We start from the raw sequence: 23,334 nt of genomic DNA, 5'->3' as shown, positions 1-23,334 counted from the left end.
GGGTACTAAGATAACTGATGAATAATATACATAAATAATTATAATACACATAAATACTTATAATATACATATAAACACCCAGACACTGAAAATCATTCATGTTCATCACACAAACATTTTCCAGTTGTTGGAATCGAACCCACGGCCATGGACTCAGAAAGCAGGGACGCTGCCCACTGCGCCAATCGGCCCACCTTAGAGAACATTATGTTGAACACTAAGTCATGCAGGTTTCCTCGCTATGTTTTCATTCACCGCTGAAGCAAGTGATATATTTATTACTCAAAACGCACATAACTTAGAAAAGGTAAGAGGTGCGGTGCTGTGATGCGAACTCGGCCCCGCAAGTGAAGTTGAGCTCCTACCGATGCTATCGTAGCTATATAAAGCATGCAAACGTCAAAAGGTGAATAAAACCAAGCTTAACCTGATGTACATTTTTATTAATAATATTACTAAAACACTACTCATTGCTTCAGTTTCACCTTTTCAGTGGCTAGCGCCAACTTGCGTATGTTGCAGAGGCAACCCGCTGATGCTTCTTGCAGAATCGCGTCTTTGGAGCCTATCGTTTCCAGTAAGAACTGTACAACTCCAGCCTGTAAAAGAATAGTTTATTTTTCAAATACAAAATACATAGATATTATATAAAATAGATATATATATCCATATTACGGTATATGGATATTTGTAAGGCGGGAGGCTTCGTGCATGGCGGGCGCGGTTTTTTCAGTTTTGCCTGTAAGTTTAAATAAATAAAATACTAACGAATAAATAAAAAATACTACGACAGTACACACATCGCCATCTAGCCTTAAAGTAAGCGTAGCTTGTGTTATGTGCTTGCTTTTGGTACTAAGATGACTGAAGAATATTTTTATGAACATAATACGAATAAATACCTATAATATACAGAAAAACACTCAGACACTGAAAAACAATAATGTTCATCACACAATCATTTTCCAGTTGTGGGAAAATTATGGCTAACTAAAATACTAAATGAAAGAGTCAGTTGTGGCGAAAATATATCTTGAAAACGGCCAATTGAAAGCACTGTTTTGAATTTCTAATTATTCAGTTAGTACAGGTAAATATTTATTAACTAAAAAAACCTAAAGTGCACGGCCTGCGGGCACATAAATATGTATGTTCTGATCTAACCTAACCTTATTCTACTTATCTAACTTTAGATTTCAGTGGTAACACGGGGAAAAGGGATTATAACTTTCGGAGCATTTTATCTATGCTCACTTTATATAACATTATTATTTTTTTGAACAATTATTATTGTTACAAGTTAATTTTTGCAAATAATTTAATGCTGATCTTTGCTCAGTTTAGTAGTAGAGTATTTCTATTCTATTCTGATATCAACAAGAATGACTTTTGTCAATATTTTATTTAAAACAAATATTGGCTGTACGGTTATACACCTTTGCCTTTTCTTCATGGAAAAGAATAAGGAAAGAAGTTAAAACAAATGTTATACCTATAAAATATATTAAACATCAATTGACACAGAAGGACAAGAAACCAATGGGTAGGTTAGAATTGAATGCAATATAAAAAAAGTTACCTATATGTCCAAAAGTATTGCGATCTCGAGATATCAAAATGTTCACGATTTTTTTAAACTTTCTAGGTAGGTGCTAAAATGATAATACGTGCTATTATGATATTCTTGTTAAACAAACAGCCTCTGATGACTGACTAGACATTTTCTTAAGTTATTTGGCGACCATAATTTCAACTCTCAAGCAATTAACAATTCAAAACTCTAGGTAAAAAATTACCTGGGATTTGAAAAGTCTATTACAGAATTACTTCCATTCTCCATTACTTCGAAATTAAAATGACCATTCTTTCAAGGTGAAGTCTTACATATGTTTCATTATTTTTATCTACTCTTGCAACGGAAAGCGTTAATGAAAGTCTCAACAGAGCGTAACCAAATTAGAAGAAAAAAAACTACGTACTCATGTGAGGTCACTTAAAACGTACCGTTATAATTTAGCTACATTTTCTGTGATAGGTACATTAATAAATCTTTTTTTTAACTCGTTAATCCGAGATTTGGACTGCGGAATTGAGTTTAAGCACGCACATGCGTAGTTAAATTGAATTTTGATTTAACCTTTCAAAACGGGTTTAAAATACAAAACTCTATTGCCCACTCCGTCTAATGATTCAACATAAATTCCCCCTTAGAAAATATTAAACTCCTTGAAATCACTAATTGGTCAAAAGTTCATGTACATAGGTTATCTAAAAAAGTTCATACAATTATTAATTCATTGCTTTGAAAATCGGACTGTTTTGTATGCGTTCAAATAGGTACAAATTCATATACTCTCTCATTAATTACTTTAAGAATTATAATGAGTAAAAATAACAGAATAGGTATGCAAAATAATTCAATATACGATAGTATGTGTATGCATTCTTGAAATAAAGTAAAAAATCATTTATTTACTTAACGTTTTAACGTTATGAGATCAAAATTCAGGAAAAAATTATGTGTTTGTTAATATTACGCTATTCTTAATCACATTATTCTATTCAATTTGCCTGCATTTTTATGTTGGGCACAACAAAAGTGTCATTCATTCATTCTTGCGATATACCGCAAAAGGATGTAAAATTTAGTTCTTGGATTACGAAAAATTATGAAACATTTTCATAATTCGGCTTAACACATGTAGATAGAACTTCTCAAAGGCTCTTTACTTGATCACTGATATACTATGGCATTGCAAATGCGTACTCACTTGTAAAGTTAAGGGCCAATTTATATTGGTCGCTGGATGTTTTCGCCAAGTTTTTAGATAGTGAATGGATGACATGATGTTGACAAGATTAAGTGCTTAATAATCTTAAATAAACAAGTGTGTCTAATTGAAGCAACATGTTGAAAAACCGTTGAACTAGACAGCTTAAGTATTTATAATGATGTTAAAAATTCTGAGGAACGATCATTTGGGACTAGTTACTGGGTAAGTTTAATACATAGTTTAGTCCACCAATCCGCCTTACTGGGTTACCGTGGTGGACTATCGACTCAACTTCTTCTCGTAGTGGAAGGAGACCCGTGCCCTGTAGTGGGTCGGTAATCGGTTGATATGATACATAGTCTATTACAAGCCAACCAGACTCAAAATTTGTAATGTCCAGTGGTTAACTTGCAATGAGTATACAAACACTAGGTATTTAGAAGTACCTAGGTATTAATAGTTACTACCCTATCTTTAATGTACGATACCAGCTAGCACGGGCAGGACACAAAAAAAATTATATTCCCTGACAAGTAATATAATTATTAACGTGTCCACCTGCTATCGCACGGGAACAGGGAATAGGGGAAGATTTCCCCGTCTATGATTACACAAAATATATTATTTTGCTCATATTCCCACTTATGTGCCAGTACTCCGAGAGTTTATAAAGCTGGAGGAGATAATTTTTTATTCTTTCCTCGGTGAGAAAATTGTCTCCTGCCCATGCTAGCCGTGCAGCTCATGAAAGAAACCTACGGTGATGTTAAAACCAGGAGATTTTCATATAAACACTAGCAATCGTAGGCTCGTATGAATAACGCGGCATCAAACTAAGAGCAGGGTCAAGGTCTTTCTTAAGTGTATATTGACAGATACCTACTTCAGAACAAGTTCTTGGTTCGATGTTGCGCGCTGTCTATAATCTATGGTGCCTCTTAAAATTCTGTCCTCCTCGCGATAAGTGCAATTTAAGATAATAGAAAGACATGGGGTCTTGCAAATCTCATACTGTATTAACTCTACTAACTGAACGTATAAGATAAATATACTACTACGACAATACACACATCGCCATCTAGCCCCACAGTAAGCGTAGCTTGTGTTATGGGTACTAAGATAGCTGATGAATATTTTTAAGATTATAATACACATAAATACTTATAATATACATATAAACACCCAGACACAAACAATCATGTTCATCACACAAACATTTTCCAGGACATTTTCCACACAAACATTTTAGGACTCAGAAAGCAGGGTCGCTGCCCACTGCGCCAGTCGGCTGTCGAAGATGAAACGACACTCGATCTGGAAAATAACAGTAAAAACTCCACAAACTTGTACAATGAATAATTGTAAAGTCAACATCTCCTGAGGATGCTCCGGTTTCGGAGCGAAAAGTGCGTAGATCTTCGGCAATGTACCCTACATTGCCGAAGATCTGTTTGGTGTGGAGTATAAGGATTGCAGAAATTATAAATTATACCATACAGATTCTCCTGATTTTCGCGGAGTATAGCAAATTAAGCTTAATTTTCATAATATACTTATCATGGATTTCCGCAAAGTGACGCCTGCTTCTATCCAATAAAGAGCATCTTCTCAAAAAGATTCAGTGACATATTTCCCTGATAAGTAACCATTTTTCTCCACTTTTCCCTAAGTAAACTGTTTATTGAAAATGTATATACGAGTATATATATATTTGTTGGTACTAGTTACACTGCTGGTATTAAGAGCTTGGTATAATGTAAGTAATGTGATATTTATATAAATATTCCTATTTTTATTATGTATTTTTTAACAATATATCTTTAGGTATACATTTATGATATACTATTACACTCGTTTTTCTCGTCCGTCCGAATTTTTAAGCATTAAGTCCATCTTCAGCCGTTGCAAAAAAAGCTTCAGTGCAATCCTAGTGAAACACGATTTAAATAGTTAATTTGATGGACAAGATCTTACCGCATGCATGGTAACACAGTTAATCGAGTAGAATGACAGGTGGTAGAGCGCCAATGCGGTCGATCTATGCACGTTCGGATCCCTTGAAGTCATGTAGTTAACTAAAGGTGTGATCGCACCCCGCTTGCCGAACTCCTGGCGATTCTGTGCCCATTCGCAGCAATACGCGATGGCGACACCGAGGTTGGCTCTCAGATGATCATCCGTTGTGCTAACTGTAATAATTCCCTAAAGTCATTAAGTCGTCGTAATAAAAAATATCACTTGATGCAATCGTTTACAACTTAAACCCTCCACTACCCTTCAATGGTGGGATTATTTATTATTACATGTTAGCTGTAATCAATGCCTTAACGACTACCAACGCTTAATTGCTACGAGTAATTCCGAGGTGATACTAACAATTTCGGGTCATAAAAACATTATCTCCGTGCGACCCGGGAATGGAATCCAAAATCATCGATCCACTAACCAGTAATCCAGCGAAGTACCACAGTATGATTAGTAAAACTACGATTACGACTTAAACTGAACTTGAGATTCTGGTAGAATGTATCCAAAGTACTTGTGACTCATTTAACCTTCATAAAGTGAAGGTGTCATCAAAAAACACTCAGCAGTTTTGACATACCTTTGATGAACCATCATAAATTTCATAATGTTTTGCCTTCAAAAGATCTTCGATTAATGAACAAAAGATGAGTTACTTAATAGATAAGCCGGCAGGAGGAACAAGGTTGAAATGGTTAACGCGTTCCGACTACGAAAGACATGAATAAAATCGCGACTGTTTCCAATCCAGCCATAATAAAGCATCATAATAAACTATTTTTCGCGCTTTAATCAATCGAAATTGTTTCGGTTTTTTCAAAATCCCATGTAAACTGTTTATTTTCCTGGGCTAAAAAATTCTTATACTCGATCCAGACAATGCTCCAGATCCAGAATCCGTAAAGACAAGCTTAGAACCGTGCGTAAATAACAAGTAAACAATATGATACATACGATTTAGTGTGGTTTAGAAAAACCGACTCTACTTACAGACAAAAAATTGCTTAATATTATCTTTTCAAATAAAACCACCATTGAAAGCCGATCAAATAAAACAAAAGATAATAAGTCTAGCTACCTAATAGTCTTACACAATTTCATAACGTAAACGGTATACCAATTACTACTAAAATAAGTACAAAAGATTTTACACTTACCAAGTTTCGAAAGTTTCACAAGCAACCTTTGCGGTTGCCGCATAAATAGCAGAGCATAATAAGAAAATAAATAAAGTAAGTAAATACCGTTGGCTTCAAAGCTTCAACGAAGATCGGGATTTACCTTATTTAGCGTAGGTATGATGCAAATTGTGTACTAAGAATAATCAAACGCTACAATAGTCTACAAGAGTCTCTTGGCACTGTATCTGTCTACTACTAAGTGACTCTCTGTTTGATATCCAATTAATCAAAATACAACCAAACTCTCCGCAGAATGTCCGGCTTTTTAGAATATTTCCTAAATGACCAACAGTTTTGGCTGCGAGGATTTTGATCCTCGCTGAATATGATAATAAGCCTAGTCACTAGACCACTATGCAATAATACCACTAATTACAGATTAACATGACCACCGATCATGCGGTTGTACTTCCTAGATTCGATGATAGGTCCGGTGAAAAATAAATAGGGATTCGGGTTTCCTGTTTAAAATTTCTCGGCCCGGAAATAGGCGTTTTTCTCCATCTCATGACTCGGGGATCAGGTATGGTGATGTAAGTAATGTTAGAGATGCTAACACTGTAGAGATGTTAGCATCTCTATCTCTATTAGTGACGGGTAGCCGTCACTAATGACAGGGAGCAGACATGGTAGTTTATTGGTAACTGTATCACTAACATCTATTATAACCGGTTAAAGCGTCGAGGAAGTCTATGCACAGAAGTTGGGCATTAATACTCTAAGGATGATATTAATTGATAAAATAGTTACACTCACCAAGTTTCGAAAGCTTCGCTACAACACCATGATCAGAGATAACAGCTAAGTTTTCATGATCGTGAGCAATAGTAGCAATAGCAGCGCAAACAGCAGATAAAACGTTATGATCATCAGAGTCCAGTAAATCAACAGTTAGATCCAAAGCACCGACGAAAGATCGGACCATTTCTCCGGAATCTGCAGCATTCTGAACACACGGGCTCAATGCTAGAGCAGCGTTTGTCTGCACTTTTTTGGAGTCGTTCTTCAGGAGCGACCATATTAGTCGCACTCCATCCAAGTCGTCGATTTCACTCATGCAGTTTTGTTCTTTAGCACATTCCATCAGGACCAAGGGTACGTTTTCCAGTAGTGGTTTGTAGGTGTTATTTAGGTGGTGTACTGTGAACCAACCAATCTTTCTTAAATAATAGCTTTATTTGAGTTCCCATTTGAAGTGCCAAATAGTTCTCTGACACTATTGAGAAAGTGTTTTAGTAAGTCCAATTTCGTTGCTTGGACACTCGTATAACAGCGCTAAAGTGAAATCAATTAATTGGAGACCAAAAAAAGTGACAGCAACCTTTCCATTAATTCTATTCATAACTAAACTCTACCTAAAAATAAGGGGGGAAAAAAACTTACTTAGCATCGGGATGCCTCCAGAACTTCTAATTTTATCACGGTTAGGTGGATGCTTTGCGCACTCGGCAAGAGCACCTGCGACGTTCGTCAAAACCCCGTCATTTTCGTCGTCCAGCAATCTCACAAGTGTCGGAACTGCACCGAGATTGTCAAGTTTCTTAACACTCGCATCACTGTTGGCACATTTCCATAAAGCACCAGTAACGGCGGCCATTAGAGGTTTGTTTGATCTGTTTGTTGTATCTTGAGCCGCTTCGACTAATAGCTCAAGGCCACCAGCCTCTCGTATCATATCTCTTGTTATAGGATCGTTTGCACATTTGTATATAGCTAAACTGCAGTACGTCTGCAATAAATGATAAGAATATTATAAATACTAAGTATTCCCAAAAGGCCAAAACAACAAGTCTTTCTTTTAATATAAAAGGATTTATTGTGTTTAGGTTTTTTTTTATTCCTCTACGTGTTAACCCTTAACTGCAATCCCATCTGGTGGTAAGTGATGATGCAGTCTATTAAAGTAGCGGGCTAATCTGTAAGTGAGTTTGGCATATTGCTAATAGCTACGCGACATCGTACCGGAACGCTAAATCGTTTAGCAACACGTCTTTTCCGATAGGGTGGTAACTAGCCACGACCAAACCTCCCACCAGACCAGACCAGAGAAAAAAAGTAAATTGAGAAATGATAAATTCCCGAATAAGTCTCAGAGACAGTAAATAATGTACGCCTGAAGTATTATTTCCGCTTTCATTTACACGTTGTATAATTCTTCTGTCTGTACGTGTGCTTATCACCTAACTCCGCCTACACGACTGGGCACAATTTTGATGTTTATTTCATTGGGTTCACCGGACAGTTCCAATTGTCGTCTGTTCCAAACGTCTGCCGGATCCGCTAGTTAGATGAAATAATAGTACGATATATTAGACATTAGCCCGGAATTATGTCCCCCCTCACGTTACATGTCAACCTTCCTGGCGCAGCAGTTAGCGCTGCGGTTTTAAATGTAAGTAGGTCCCGGGTTCGAACCCGGCTGGGGCAATTTAGGAATTTATAATTTCTGTTTTTTTTTCCACACTCTTTATCAGTACAGCACTTATCGCTAAGTAGCTCTGCCAGGCAACCTTAGGGTTAGAAAACAAAAAAGAAAACGGAAAGGTGGGGTACACTGTTAAACACATACATACGAATAACTACAATTCTTTTACAGTCAAGGTGGTTATACTCTGGAATGGATTGCCAAGAGACATAAGACAGTCTAAATCATTAAGCATCTTCAAAAGTCGTTTAAAAGAATATTATTTATCTACAGAGTCATAAACTAATATATTTGCTCTGTATGTATTTGTGTATATTTATATTTATTTATATGTAGGTATCTGTATTAGCTGTTTATGTATTATTGTTATATATAGTAGATGTAGTTTGTGTTATATATTTTTAAAATTGCACTATCCCGTTTCCATACTCCTGTTCTTCTTTCATTAAGGGTTGTCTGGAGGAGATCGCTTAAAGCGATAAGACCGCCTTTGCGCATTGTTATTCTTCTTATATTTATGTTTTCAATTTATATTATAAATTGTGTGCAATAAAGAATTTATCTATCTATCTATCTATCTATCTACACACTAATACATAAACCAGACTACACAAAAATTACAATACAAAAATTCTATTGATAAATATAAAAAAAAAGTAATTCTAATTCTAAGTAATTCTTTAGCATACCATGAATAAGCATATATGAGTTAGAGAAAATAAATAATAGCCGTCTTTATTAAGCGAGATAATGATCACTTAAGCGATTTAGCGTTCCGGTACGATGTCTTGTAGAAACCGATTAGGGGTATGTGTTTAACTGTTATAAACTTACAGTAGTAGAGCCCCTTACCCACATCATCACTTACCAGCAGATCAGATTGCCGGATCAGTCAAGGTCTAACTTGGATAGAAGCAGGCGGTACCTTGCGGAATTCCATGATATATTATGAAAATTAAGCTTAATTTGCTATATTCAACGAATAGCAGAAGAATCTGTATGGTGTCATTTATAATTTCTTCAATCCTTATACTCAGGACATTATACCAAACAGATCTTCGGCAATGTACCCTCTACGCACGTTTCGCTCCGAAACCGGAGCATCCTCAGGACACGTTGATTTTACAATGAATATTTATTCATGGTAAAGTCAACAGGTAGAGCGTACATTGCCGATGATCTGTTTGGTGTTGAGTATAAGGATTTAAGAAATTATAAATTACACCATACCGACTCTCCTGCTTTTCGCGGAGTATAGCAAATTGAGCTTAATTTTCATAAGTCAGTAAGTAATACCTTCAAGTCCTTGTCCTCATTCGCCAAATGCGTAATCAAATCTTTAACCATCTTTTCGGTCTGTATAGCGAGCTGAAAGGAAGTCTCGTTAGCGCACATTTGCAACAGTCCAACTGCCGGAACAGCCACGTCCAAATGAATGGTCTTGAGCATTCGTGCGAGAAGAGGTATTATGCCATATTTTCTCATTGCTTCGCGGTTACGCTGCGAGGACGACATTGACCACAGGGCCTTCGCTCCGGCTCTTGCTATATCTAAAAACTGCAGCTCATCTTGGTTCAGCTCTTCCTTCGGTGCTATTAGGTATCTATAAAACCGGCCAAGTATGAGTCAAGACTCTATAAAAGACATTATTACGAACAGTGTTATATTTTGCTGTTCTTATGTTATCTATGAAAACAGCAAAAAAATAATGCTGTATAGCAATTACTATTAGATGACGCCACAGTCGCTATAGGCTGATAAATAGCCATGTGATCATTTCGGCATCAATTGGCAAAGCACTCAGGCCGCGTTTTTTTACTGAATAGCATTTCAATATCTGTGGTTAGATTACTAGAGCTTTTTGAGACAGAGTTCGTCCTGGTAAGCACTATGCTTATTTCTACTGACAAGCTGCATGATGTGTCCCCGTGTGAAGGGCGTGGTTGCCAGTGTAATTACTGGCACATGACGCGTGGGACGGAAATCATAACAATGAAACTAAAGACTAGCAAAATACCATGCCAGGAGAAAAGCAAGTTCAAAACCTGCCATTTTCGAAATTTTTAGCATTTCAAATGAATAAATGAATAATTGACATTACCTTCCAGTGCTTATATATGCCTTATTAGCCAAATAAAACTATTTTTTTCCTTTCTTTTTATAACAACACATAAACAACTAAAATGTCCAAGTAATTACCTTTCTTTTATATCCAATAAATCTATTAACTTCGGAATTCCACCAAACTTTCTGCAAAATTTCCTGCTTTTGCGTATTTTTCCCAAATTAGCAATAGTTTCGGCTGCAAGAATTTGTACATCCCTCGCTGGGTCCGATAATAACCCGACCAGAAGAGGAATGGCGCCTAGATCGGTTATCTTTTTTCGAATTTCAATATTTGGAGATATATCTTTGAGTACAGCAAGCCCTCCCAAAATACAACACAAATCTCTTGTCTCCAGTAAGTTAACCAGGAGTTCTAAACCACCGATCTCTTGTATAGCTCTTTGGTTAACTTCAATAGTTAGGTCGTGATCCTTCAGGCACGACAATGCGACCATAGTTGCTGTTTGATTACCAGCTTTCATGTACTTCACCAGTTTTTGTATGTGCCAATATTCTGGTGGAATCTCAGAGGATTTGATGAGATCAGCCCAGTTGTCCTCAGAAGATGAAGTGGACGACGGGGAAGAAGCTGAGGTATCAGACCCCTCTGTCACCATCACAATTCGAGGCAGACCAACCGTGTCCTGACCACCGTCCACACTAAACGTCGATATATTATCAACTTCTGTCATGATTCTCGATTAAATAGCTTAAAAATATATTTAAAAAATCTATAGATGTCTACGCAACAAATATTAACAAACACCAAAAATCTAAAAACGATTAAGATATTGTGTTTGAATATTGTAATCTGACGGATAAGTAAAATAGTTTGTCAATATGGTTTCTAAGCAACGGACATGTTACACCTATTTTTGTCTTTGTAGTCTTCAAAGTCTTTAGAATTTCTTAGTTCTGCTGCCCGATTCCAGTGAGAATATTACTAATACTACTGTTGCCCGCGAGTTCGTCTGCGTTTGTTTTTGTTTTTTGAGACATATGGACATTCAATTTAGGTGTAGTTCTACTGAAATTTTTAAGTTGTGTATTCTTAGAAAAAAAAAACTGGTGCAGTTTTTAAAAATAAATTTTTTAATTCTCATTTTAAATAATATTTAAAAAGAACTGTATGATCAGTCTCAGCTTCTCCTATCACTTACAAAGAATAGTAATCTTTAAAGGAAGAACCGAAATCGCATTGTTAGTTGATTTATATGTAAAATCGTCCAACTTTTCCATCCCCTCTCCCAACTAAGCAAAAAAAGTATCTTATTATCTTATCTTTTTTACTTCGGGGTAAAAAGTATCCTATGTAACTTCTAATACCTCCAAAAACATGTTACCAATGTTTCATGATGATCGGTTCAGTAGTTTTTACGTGAAAAAAAACAATCAAACAAACAAATAAAACTCACATTCTCATTTATAATATTATTACTATTACTATATTACTAGAACTAATACTATTACTATTACTAATTACTAGTTACTAACATAGTCTGATCTATAATTTAATTATTATTAAATTCTTTATTGCACACACAAAAACAAGATGGACAAAGGAAAACAGATAAAAATAATAAATAATAAAAAACTAGTTTAGGTGTGCAAAGGCGGTCTTATAGCTAAAGCGATCTCTCCCAGACAACCTTTGGCGAAAGTAGTTGTTATAATCAACGTCTTTGTTGTGTTAAAGATCGATGGCAAGAGTTTACAAGCTCACGACAAAGAATAAAAATATCTATAATAATATATTTACCTACTACGTTTCTCCGCGTTATTTATTTCTGACACAAAAAGTTTTATTATTACTCGTACATTAATGGCTGTCATTAACGCTCAGATAATAGTAGGTACGAGTACTTCGTCTAAGGATTAACGTTTAAGTTGATTTAGATATCACTTGGTCAGTACTTACTTCCTGTCTTGGACTGGTAATGCATCATGATTCATGCATTACTTACAAACGCATAACGCACAATCGGAAATCGGCAATTAATAAACCGGTTAAACTTAAATAGAATATATACTTCGTTGCTACTACTAATTTCCTAGTTAATTAAAATAGATAGGTATATTGACCTCGATTATTGAAAAATGCATTTTTCTATAATATATGCATATAAATTATCTATAAATATCTACATAAATTTATTTTTACTAAAAATATGTATAAAATAGTAAAACAAGGACACGTAGGTACAATATAAAAAACTAATAAAAAAATTGCATACACAACCATTTGAGATTTTAGCCGATCGAGATAATCAAAAAACTGGCGCTGCAAGTAAAATAAATTTTTATTTCGTAAGGAATTTGGCAAATTAAAGCATTGCATACAGATTACATCGCACTCGACTGCCGTCTGTCTAATTTTAGTAAAACTATGATCAAAGTTTATGTAACTAAGATAAGTCAGGTTAAAATTTTAAGAATTAAAAAACTGACTAAGTTTAGATGTGTTTCATTAATTATAATGTTTTATATGGAATAGAGATATTATTTAAAAATAGTATAAAAGACAGACAATATTATAAGTAGTAGACGTAGATACTATTTATTTTATCATCACTCACTTCTGAGTCCTGACCTCTGCTCTAATTGAAGTACATCCTGAATAGGTACCAAATAATTTGGTAGTAGGTAACTAGTATACGTATTCACTGCGATGATACCCGATATACTATCGGGTATCATCGCAGTGATATACGTATCTAATTACAAAAAAAAGTGATTTCTTACACTAAAAGTAGCCAATGTTACACTTTCAACTATCCGTCTTCTATCTATCTATCAGTTGACATGATTTTTGGCATGGAGATAGTCCTTTCAACTATCTCCATGCCAAAAATCAAGTCAACTGGATGTTTTGTTAGGACTTTTTGTGTAAATTAACGAATATATATTATGTTAACCATCCTTGGGAATTTGATGGATGTTTTTCCAGGAACAAAAGTAGCCTTAGTTACTCCCCGTCTTTGCCAAAAAAAATGTCTATTGGTTGCTAAGTTAGGGTGTAAAGACAGGGCGAACAAATACACTTTTGCATTTATAATAATATTTAGGATTTGGATTTCTTGTCCACCAAACACTAAAAATGGATACCTTCCTATCCTATAATGAGTTTTATCGAGAATCTTAAAGTCGTAGACAATCAAACGGTCCATTGTTATTTACCAACCCTAACTTTTTTATCCGACTGCGAAAGGGTTCATGTTTTTATCAGTTGATGTATGTATAGATTTTCAGTTTTATGCAATACTAGCTGTTGCCCGAGACTTCGTCTGCGTTTGTTTTTTTTTTCGAAAGACATGTGGCATTTGATTTAGGTGTCATTCTACGCACTTTATGTATTTAGGATAGCTAAGCCTTAAATGAAGGGTTGGCTGCCGTCCTCTGAGGAGTTGTGTCCTCTATCTTTAATCAAATTTGGGCAAACCTCTAAAGAACAAAAGTAATTATTTAAATCGGTTATCGGCGTTATGGTGTAAAACCGTCAAACACCTTCTACCCCTCTCCCAAAAGAACTGAGCTTAATTTCGGTATAAAAAGCATCCTATATTAATTCTAATACCTTAAGAAATATGTGTACAAAGTTTCATGATGATCGGTTTAGTAGTTTTTGCGTGAAAGCGTTACAAACATACTTACATTCACATTTATAATATTAGTACGGAAGTAGGGATAGGGATAGGGATATTGTTAAGTAAGTATTAAATTGCCGTTTGTTTCTAAAATTAATGAAAAATTGTCGTTTGTTGCAGTTCCGAAGGAGCGTAAGAGATGTTTTGAAGCCTGAGCACAACGATCACTTTTTATTAAGATGGCTGCGAGGTAAGTCATTCACATAATGTTCTTTGTATAAACCAATAAATAAATAAATAAATATACTACGACAATACACATATCGCCACCTAGCCCCAAAGTAAGCGTAGCTTGTGTTATGGGTACTAAGACGACTGATGAATATTTTATGAATAATATACATAAATACTTTAGAATATATATATAAACACCCAGACACTGAAAAACATTCATGCTCATCACACAAACATTATCCAGTTGTGGGAATCGAACCCACGGCCTTGGACTCAGAAAGCAGGGTCGCTGCAAACTGCGCCAATGTTTCATAATCGTCATTATCAACACAATACCGGCTCGTTACAGAGCACGGGTCTCCTCAGGATGAGAAGAGTATAGGCCGTATAGGCCAGGAGGGTTACAGGTTGGGATGGGAAAGTCTTGACGTAACTTAGATAACCATTGAAATCGCTGGCGAATCGTATAAGTATTGCATTTCTCGGGGTGCTCCAGCTTGAAAAGGTGTGCTAATTGCATAAACAACGAAAAACTGAAAAAAAATGCAAAAATCGCGTTTTTTTCCGGAAACAATCGCGTATATCTCGATAAATATGCATTTTAGAGAAAAAATGTATACTTATAAATTTGTTCGTTATGAAATTTCCTATAAGATAGAGTTGGTCCGATATCCATAAATTTGCAATTCTCGCTGCAAAATGCTCGAAAGTGCGAAAAAAGTAGGTCAAAAACAAGGTCATTTTAAATTGTTTATTGAACAATGAAAAAATTCTTCAATCACGCTATAAATTTCAAGAAAAGTACTTGGTTCCAATACAAATCGAACGCCGTAAGAGCGGTTACGATCGGGCTGATAGTTTTTGCATAATTCTATTGTTAATTAAGCTACCTTGAAAAAAAGACCTTTTTTAAAATTTTGTGCCAGGCTCAAAGTTATGAATCTTTTTTTGCGCCCCCGCTTTCACACCTTCTTGGACCCTTAAACTATCATACGCAATTGTTATCTTAACCATTTTTCAATTTTTAACAACTTTTTGAGCGGTTTTAAAAAGTTGAAAATTTTTGGCTTTTAAATAAATAAGCCTGTGAAGCGGGATTTGCGAGTGTGAAAAAATCGAAAGGTAGGGAAAAATAGTACTCGGAGAGACGCTTCTTTTAAAAAAAAAATCATCCAATTTGGTCCGTTAGATGTTGAGATATTACATTCCAAAGTTGGGAAGGGTTTGCGGCGTAACGGTTAATGATGTAACAATAAATTTTATACCAATCGATAGGTTTTTCCGAGATCTTTTCCTATGTGCTTTAAAAAATGACATAGGATGTGTGCATCACGCGCAAAAATTAGCATAAACATAATGTAGTGCGCGCTCGGAGGCGCGCTCGGGCCGGAAGTAGGAGGGGTGGGGATAGAGTGCGAAACTTGAAACGGGCGCTTCAAAATCGGCGCGCTCGCTTCAGGGTGACTTATCTCGGCTTCTACTGCACCGATTTTGACCATTTTTTTTTTAAACTGGGGTACAAGAAGGAGATAAATTCAATTTTCGTAGTTGCGTTTATCAATTTTTATAAATAAACAATCTGTATTCGATTTTCATAAACATGCATTTTTAAATGTTGCTAAAAATTAATGCTAATCGTGATATCATTATTGGGCACACATTGTACCTTGTAAAATAGTATTAAATTGAAAAATTTATGCGGAATAATGATATAAATTAATTTTATTGTTATTGAATTACTATAATACATTGAATAACAGAAGATAAGGTATAAATAATTGTAAAATATTGACATTTCCATTACATTTACATAAACTATAGTATTTATTTATTAAAAAATTGATTTATTACGTTAATTTTTGTTTTTTACACGGAATTTCGTCGTTGCTGTCTTCGTTGTCGGAAACGCAATCTTCATCTAACATATTTCTTTCTACATCGAATTGAACATCATTTTCCCTCTCATCGACATCGCTGCTATCTTCTATATCTATATTATCTAATACATTTTTTTCGCAATTTTTACATGTTTGACCGTGGCATCCTGCGCAATAATCGGAACATTGTAATCCGTGTTTGACACAGCTGCAAGATTTTGTGCAGCCTTTAGTACATTTACAACTGATGTCCCGAAGTATATTGAAGTATATTGTTGTATAAGTATATTGTATATTGTATATATTGGGGTGGGCCTAATGAGGGCCTGTCTAGACACCTCGAGACACTGTCCGTCTAAAGTCCATGTAGACACCTGGAGACTGTCTAGACACCGCATAATTTACTTTAATCTTGTGTCTTGGTGCATGGTTAATAGCTAAGATAATAAATTAAGGGATAAGGTCATTAAAAAGCAATTACGATTTACAATGCCAAAGGCAGGCACAAACTTGTACAGATTATCCGACGTGAGTAGATATTAGCGTAGACAGGAGAATAGTAGCAAACAATAAAAAAGTTTAAGCATGAAATTTTTCAATTTAATACTATTTTACAAGGTACAATGTGTGCCCAATAATGATATCACGATTAGCATTAATTTTTAGCAACATTTAAAAATGCATGTTTATGAAAATCGAATACAGATTGTTTATTTATAAAAATTGATAAACGCAACTACGAAAATTGAATTTATCTCCTTCTTGTACCCCAGTTTAAAAAAAAAAATGGTCAAAATCGGTGCAGTAGAAGCCGAGATAAGTCACCCTGAAGCGAGCGCGCCGATTTTGAAGCGCCCGTTTCAAGTTTCGCACTCTATCCCCACCCCTCCTACTTCCGGCCCGAGCGCGCCTCCGAGCGCGCACTACATTATGTTTATGCTAATTTTTGCGCGTGATGCACACATCCTATGTCATTTTTTAAAGCACATAGGAAAAGATCTCGGAAAAACGTATCGATTGGTATAAAATTTATTGTTACATCATTAACCGTTACGCCGCAAACCCTTCCCAACTTTGGAATGTAATATCTCAACATCTAACGGACCAAATTGGATGATTTTTTTTTAAAAGAAGCGTCTCTCCGAGTACTATTTTTCCCTACCTTTCGATTTTTTCACACTCGCAAATCCCGCTTCAGAGGCTTATTTATTTAAAAGCCAAAAATTTTCAACTTTTTAAAACCGCTCAAAAAGTTGTTAAAAATTGAAAAATGGTTAAGATAACAATTGCGTATGATAGTTTAAGGGTCCAAGAAGGTGTGAAAGCGGGGGCGCAAAAAAAGATTCATAACTTTGAGCCTGGCACAAAATTTTAAAAAAGGTCTTTTTTTCAAGGTAGCTTAATTAACAATAGAATTATGCAAAAACTATCAGCCCGATCGTAACCGCTCTTACGGCGTTCGATTTGTATTGGAACCAAGTACTTTTCTTGAAATTTATAGCGTGATTGAAGAATTTTTTCATTGTTCAATAAACAATTTAAAATGACCTTGTTTTTGACCTACTTTTTTCGCACTTTCGAGCATTTTGCAGCGAGAATTGCAAATTTATGGATATCGGACCAACTCTATCTTATAGGAAATTTCATAACGAACAAATTTATAAGTATACATTTTTTCTCTAAAATGCATATTTATCGAGATATACGCGATTGTTTCCGGAAAAAAACGCGATTTTTGCATTTTTTTTCAGTTTTTCGTTGTTTATGCAATTAGCACACCTTTTCAAGCTGGAGCACCCCGAGAAATGCAATACTTATACGATTCGCCAGCGATTTCAATGGTTATCTAAGTTACGTCAAGACTTTCCCATATCTGAAAGATTTTCCCGTAATTCTCCTGGCCTAGTAGTCTACCGCGCTGACCGTATATGCGACACACGCCTTTAAGAGGTTTCCTAACGATGTTTTCCCACGCATTTAAAGCACGTGATAATAATAAATTGCTTTAAACGCACTCTAACTCGGTCCCTTGAAAGGCTGGCTGAAGCCCTAACCTAGGATTTTACCGCTGGTAGGCTTTGGCAAAAATGTGCCAAGCGATTTAGCGTACCGGTACGATGTCGCGTAGAAACCGATTAGGGGTATGGGTTACGTACCCCAACTTACAGATTAACGCGTTACCATCTTAGACTGCATTAACACTTACCAGATGCGTTTGCAGTCAAGGGCTAATGTGTAGAGGAAAGAAAACAAAAAGAACGCACACGCAATTTTGGAAACTTATGTGAAAATAAATAAATAGTTTTATTATTTAGTCGCCATTAAGTAGTACCTGATAACTCATTTTTTAAATAACAATAACCAAGAACGGAAAACTAAGTATTAGTCATCTAAGTCCTAAGAAGTCCTGCTAAGTTTTTAAAATAGCCGTCGATCGACTTTTGGTGCTGATCGGCATGAGCTGGGCTGGGCGTTATTTCTTCGGGCTGCGAGTTATAGCTTTGTAAGTAAATCACTCAAATAGTTAGCTTTAGATTTGTATAGAATTAAGTTTTTAATAATAACGTCCCATATAGCAGTGCATTGCTCTACTGGGATCGAACGATTATCACTGACAGGTATATTACAGCTAATAGACCTGATATAGTGCTAGTCGATCGATCAGTGCGCCGTGCAATAATTGTTGACATTACTATTCCACATGACGATAATCTGGTGAAAGCTGAAAAGGAAAAAGTATCTAAATACTTGGACCTTGCTCACGAGATTACCGCCATGTGGAATGTTGAGTATTGTTCCGATCGTAGTTTCAGTCAATGGTCTTCTCGCGAAAAGCTCAAGTTGGATCAAGGGTCAGATACAGAAGGCAGTAGTCCTTGAAACGGCGCGTATTGTGAGGAGGTTCCTCACTCTGGAGCCCTGACCGCCGGTTGCTTGGGCATTCAAAAGCCCCGCAAGCGGAGGCTGGATGTTTTTTTTATAGTGTTTTTTATTTTATTTTCAAGCATTGTTAAGAATTAAAAAAAAAATTAAAAAGAATAAATGATAGAGAATAATAAAGTCCCATATAAATTGAATACAACGTACGTGACGTACTTAAATAAACAAAGAAAATGTTTAACATAAAAAATCTAACTTAAATCAATCCTTCATTGAGATACTTAGGGCCTTAAAAATAAACGTGGAATAACGTTGCAATACTCATGCAGTATTTTGTCGCACTTCAACGAATGTGACGCTATGCCACATTTATTTATAAGGCCGTAAATGTCAACCAATTCGCACTGGACCAGCGTGGCGGACTACGGTTTAAACACTTCTCGTTGTGGGAGGAAACCCGTGCCTTGTATTGGGCCGGCATTGGATGGATACGACGATGATGATGATTTTAAATTAAGAGCTAAATTTTAGGATGGTGGAGCTACTATTGTTTGCGGTCATTTTGACGTCAATGTTAATCTGTAATGACGTCAATGTTTTTGGCTGATATGACGGTTGGCCTATCGATATAATAACTAAGTACTTTTCCACAACCTTTCGTATTTTATACGATTTTTTTTTCATAATGCATATTATAATGAAATTCTTAATATATACGTTAATTACTTACAATTATAGTGTTTGATGCTCATTTTGTTTGCTAGAGATTTTTGGTCTTTCCGTGAAACAGGATAGATCAGAGAATTAAAACTTGTGTTTTTTAGATTAGGTACAATATTTTACAGATATGCGGTAGTAGAGTTATCACATCCGGACAAATTTTATATTATAGAAGGCTCCTTGAAAGAACGTAATTTTGAATTTTTATTAAAATCGCTGGATTTTTATTTTATTGCTGTTTCCTTTTCCGTCCAAAAAATCCGCTCTTAGAAGTTCTTATTACTCTAAGTTACTTTATATTTTAGGAAAGCTATAGGCATGCTTTTATAAAATTTCACCCCTCGGGAGTTCAATATGGGATAAAGTCTATATGAAAGTTTGTCATTTTCTAAGTTTCATTATTACAAGTGGTCGACAATTAAATGTAAAAAGGAAGGGAATTTACAGTTAAACAAAAAAAATCCATTTTGGTATTTGATAGCCCAATCTAGGAGCCAAGCATACGGAGTTATAGCAATGGCGGTCGAGGCGCCGCGGTGGTATATTATGTGGAATAGCGGAAGAATGTTTGTTTATAAGGGAATATCATCAGGTAAGAACGTCGGACATCGTCGCGTGGATCAGCTAGTGTAAGCTCAGAATTATCGCGAAAAACAACTTGTTTGATTTGTATACTTCATCTGTAAATATAAAACCAGTATAAAGCAGGTTAAGCAAATTCACCGTGGTAATTAACATTGGCATTGAAAAGCACTTGATATGTGCTTATTTTATGAAGTAATAACCAATGACGTGTAAAGATATTAAACAAATTGGTAAATATTTAATTTTACAAAGTTCTTTTAAATTAAAATGTATAAACATATTTTTGTAACCAAGCAAGGTAATACAAACTTAAAAATACCAAGACTTGTTTTATCTTGATCAATAGGGCTAAGTAAAAATTTAAGTAGATTTGTAATCATTATACTTATACCAAATTATTTTAAGTTACGTCATCCCTGACTGGCTTCGGGTTCCAGCTGAAACTCAGCGCTGCATACTTATCAAGCAATGTATGCTGAGCTTTAACCTTTTACTAGGTTGTGCCACATACGACTTAGACCTTTATCCTGGTGTTTCTGTTATACGAGCATTGAAGTTGTTTTCTATTAGAAAAGGCGCTGGGTGGCATTTAGAACTTAGGTGCATAGCGTTAAAAAATTGTAGTGTGTGGCATCTTTTTGGCTTTTTTTTTAAATTTATTATTTGATTACGTATTGTACACATAGCAACTACAAAAAACAAAATTGTAAAAACTTCACAAGTTATTTAGATGTATAAATGTCTTAGAAGGCAATCTTTAATAGTTTTTTTACATAAGCTTAATTATAGTGGATAAATATTGAGTGCATTGTTTATTTTATTATATAACTTAGACCCAAGAATATAGTACTGATTACCAGCAAGAGTTGTTCTATGCAGACTTTTGGCTTCCTTCGTGTATCTTCAGCGTTATTAGGAATTTTGAATGGTAATGGTTATTAAATAAATCATTACCATAAATCATAACCATATTAAATCATTAGCCTATTTGTTGTAATAAATAAAATATTCTTCTTTCCTTTTGTTTTAGCCAGGCAGTGGAATCCAGATGCCGCGGAAAAAATGCTCAGAGATGTAAGTTTAAAATCAACGAAAACTTAATAATAATATTCGACGTCGCCCCAAAGCAGGCGCCCTAACTCCTGAGAAAGAAGTTTCCATCGATGTCGTTGGGTCAAATTAACAATATAAAAAATTATAAATAATAATAAATTAAGCGCACAATAAATCTTGGACTCTTGAAAAGTAAGGTCTGCTGCTTAAATATCAGTTATACGAAGTAACGTAGGTAGTTGCTTAATCAAGGACGTGCCCAAAATTATAACTCGCGAGCCATCTTTGGCACGCGTTCCAACAGTTTCCATCGCTGCTCTAGAGTCTTACCAGGATGTTGAAATTAATACTTACTAAGATCTATGGGTTTCATGAATACTTTATGAGAGGCTGGTAGGTACTAACCTATCTTACCAGTTTGACTTCGTACTTCGTCACCATCCCATCCTAGTTTCTTGTCTAGGGGGGAAAAGTGAGATTTTTTAAGGTCAGTTCATCCGCGGCTGTTTTTGAACATAATTTTAGAGGGCTATCTATAATCGATACGGAAGCTGTCTTTATCATGGCCGCCATATATTTTTTAAGAGAGTTCATACATTTTTTGCGAGATTTCCAGGGGGGAGGCAGCTGCCCTCCCCTGTCCCACCCTAGGTACGCCCATACCTATACATATTCAAGTTACCTTTCCTACTTTTTCAGTCAATGAAGTGGCGTGAAAAATGGGGCGTTGACACTACCCTGGCCTCCTGGCAAGCACCTGCAGTATTAGAGCAGCATTTCCCAAGTGGAACTACCGGATTTGACAAAGAGGGGTCGCCAAGTAAGTGTGCACTTATATAGTTATTGTTTTGATATTTTTCTTTATAGTAAAAAAAATTGGTTGTCTGTAAAGCCTTAGTCTGTCGGCTTACTGACGATAGTTGAACGTGACAACGTCGTAAGAAAATACTGATGGAATGGTTGCATTTTTCAAAAGAAAATTTTAATTTTATTTGTTTGATAGATATTATCGTTGCTATAAACAATTGACACCACATTCACTTTTCACTGCACTTCATCCTTGCCGAAAACATGTAAATGTATTATTGTATAGAAGCTGTCCACGCGGACGCATCGCTCACTCAAGTAGGAGTGAGACAGATGTCGAACGCGGAGGCCGACTGTGCCTCTTGGTCGCTCGTTCCGCGCTCTCTTCAAGCCTTGAATGGAACGCCTCAGAGCGTGGTAACGCCGTATATGTCATGTTTTTTCGTGCGTGCAGCCGGCTCCATCGAATTATAAGACGATGACGTCAAAAATTTATGGCCCAAGTAGATGGTTAAGCCTCAGGTGCCTGTTATTACTCAGGCAACCATGCAACAATGCTGCTCGGTATTAGTACTTCCCCGGATAAGCATCACAAAAAGCTCTTCTATTACTAAAACGATTCTAAAGTAACATACATAATCTAACAAATTTAAGTAGGCAATGTTGTTCGGTATTCACGTATTGTATGTGTGAGTTTTTATTAAAATATGTCAAGTAGTATGCAGTAAAGTTTCTTGTTTTAATACTAGTTTGTTAAGTTTTGTGTTTATTAAGTTTATAGACCTACTATTTAATCATGTTTTGATATTAAGTTCTAAGAAATAAGTGATGTGTTTTATAGTGCACTTTATCAGTAAATTACATTACTACTACTAAATACAGTTATAACTAGTTAGGAGTCAGATACTCACCCACACCATGGCCAAATTACGACTTTTTACCTGTATCTATTCGAATATTTGTGGGTCATAACCTTGTTTTAATACATATATATAAATAAAATAAACTACTGTCCAAGGTGGAAGCGGACTAACCTTATAGGGGCGCCACTAAACGTCTTCGTGTCTTCGTCTTTATAAACGT

The 23,334-nt window shown here is 35.6% G+C and overlaps 2 protein-coding genes across 2 annotated transcripts in view; one reads left to right on the top strand and one right to left on the bottom strand.

Annotated features, from left to right (window-relative positions):
• The window catches only part of LOC120624317 (SEC14-like protein 2), a 56,483-nt gene that overhangs the window by 25,694 nt on the left and 7,455 nt on the right, over positions 1-23,334 (top strand). The window contains exons 2-4 of the mRNA XM_039890782.1: positions 14,276-14,345; positions 21,422-21,465; positions 22,144-22,264. Coding sequence (XP_039746716.1) covers positions 14,276-14,345; positions 21,422-21,465; positions 22,144-22,264 — 235 coding nt within the window. The remainder of the gene's footprint in view (positions 1-14,275; positions 14,346-21,421; positions 21,466-22,143; positions 22,265-23,334) is intronic.
• LOC120624316 (armadillo repeat-containing protein gudu) lies at positions 454-11,235 on the bottom strand. The gene is made up of 6 exons (XM_039890780.1): positions 10,605-11,235; positions 9,702-10,008; positions 7,364-7,709; positions 6,737-7,120; positions 4,749-4,963; positions 454-599 (listed from the first exon to the last, which is right to left on the bottom strand). The coding sequence occupies exons 1-6, from the start codon at positions 11,201-11,203 to the stop codon at positions 468-470; spliced, it is 1,983 nt and encodes a 660-aa protein (XP_039746714.1). The 5' UTR covers positions 11,204-11,235; the 3' UTR covers positions 454-467.

This window comes from Pararge aegeria, chromosome 6 (assembly GCF_905163445.1).
Source record: "Pararge aegeria chromosome 6, ilParAegt1.1, whole genome shotgun sequence".
In the NCBI taxonomy this organism is placed as follows: domain Eukaryota; kingdom Metazoa; phylum Arthropoda; class Insecta; order Lepidoptera; family Nymphalidae; genus Pararge; species Pararge aegeria.
This window is presented reverse-complemented; position numbering and strand designations above follow the sequence as displayed.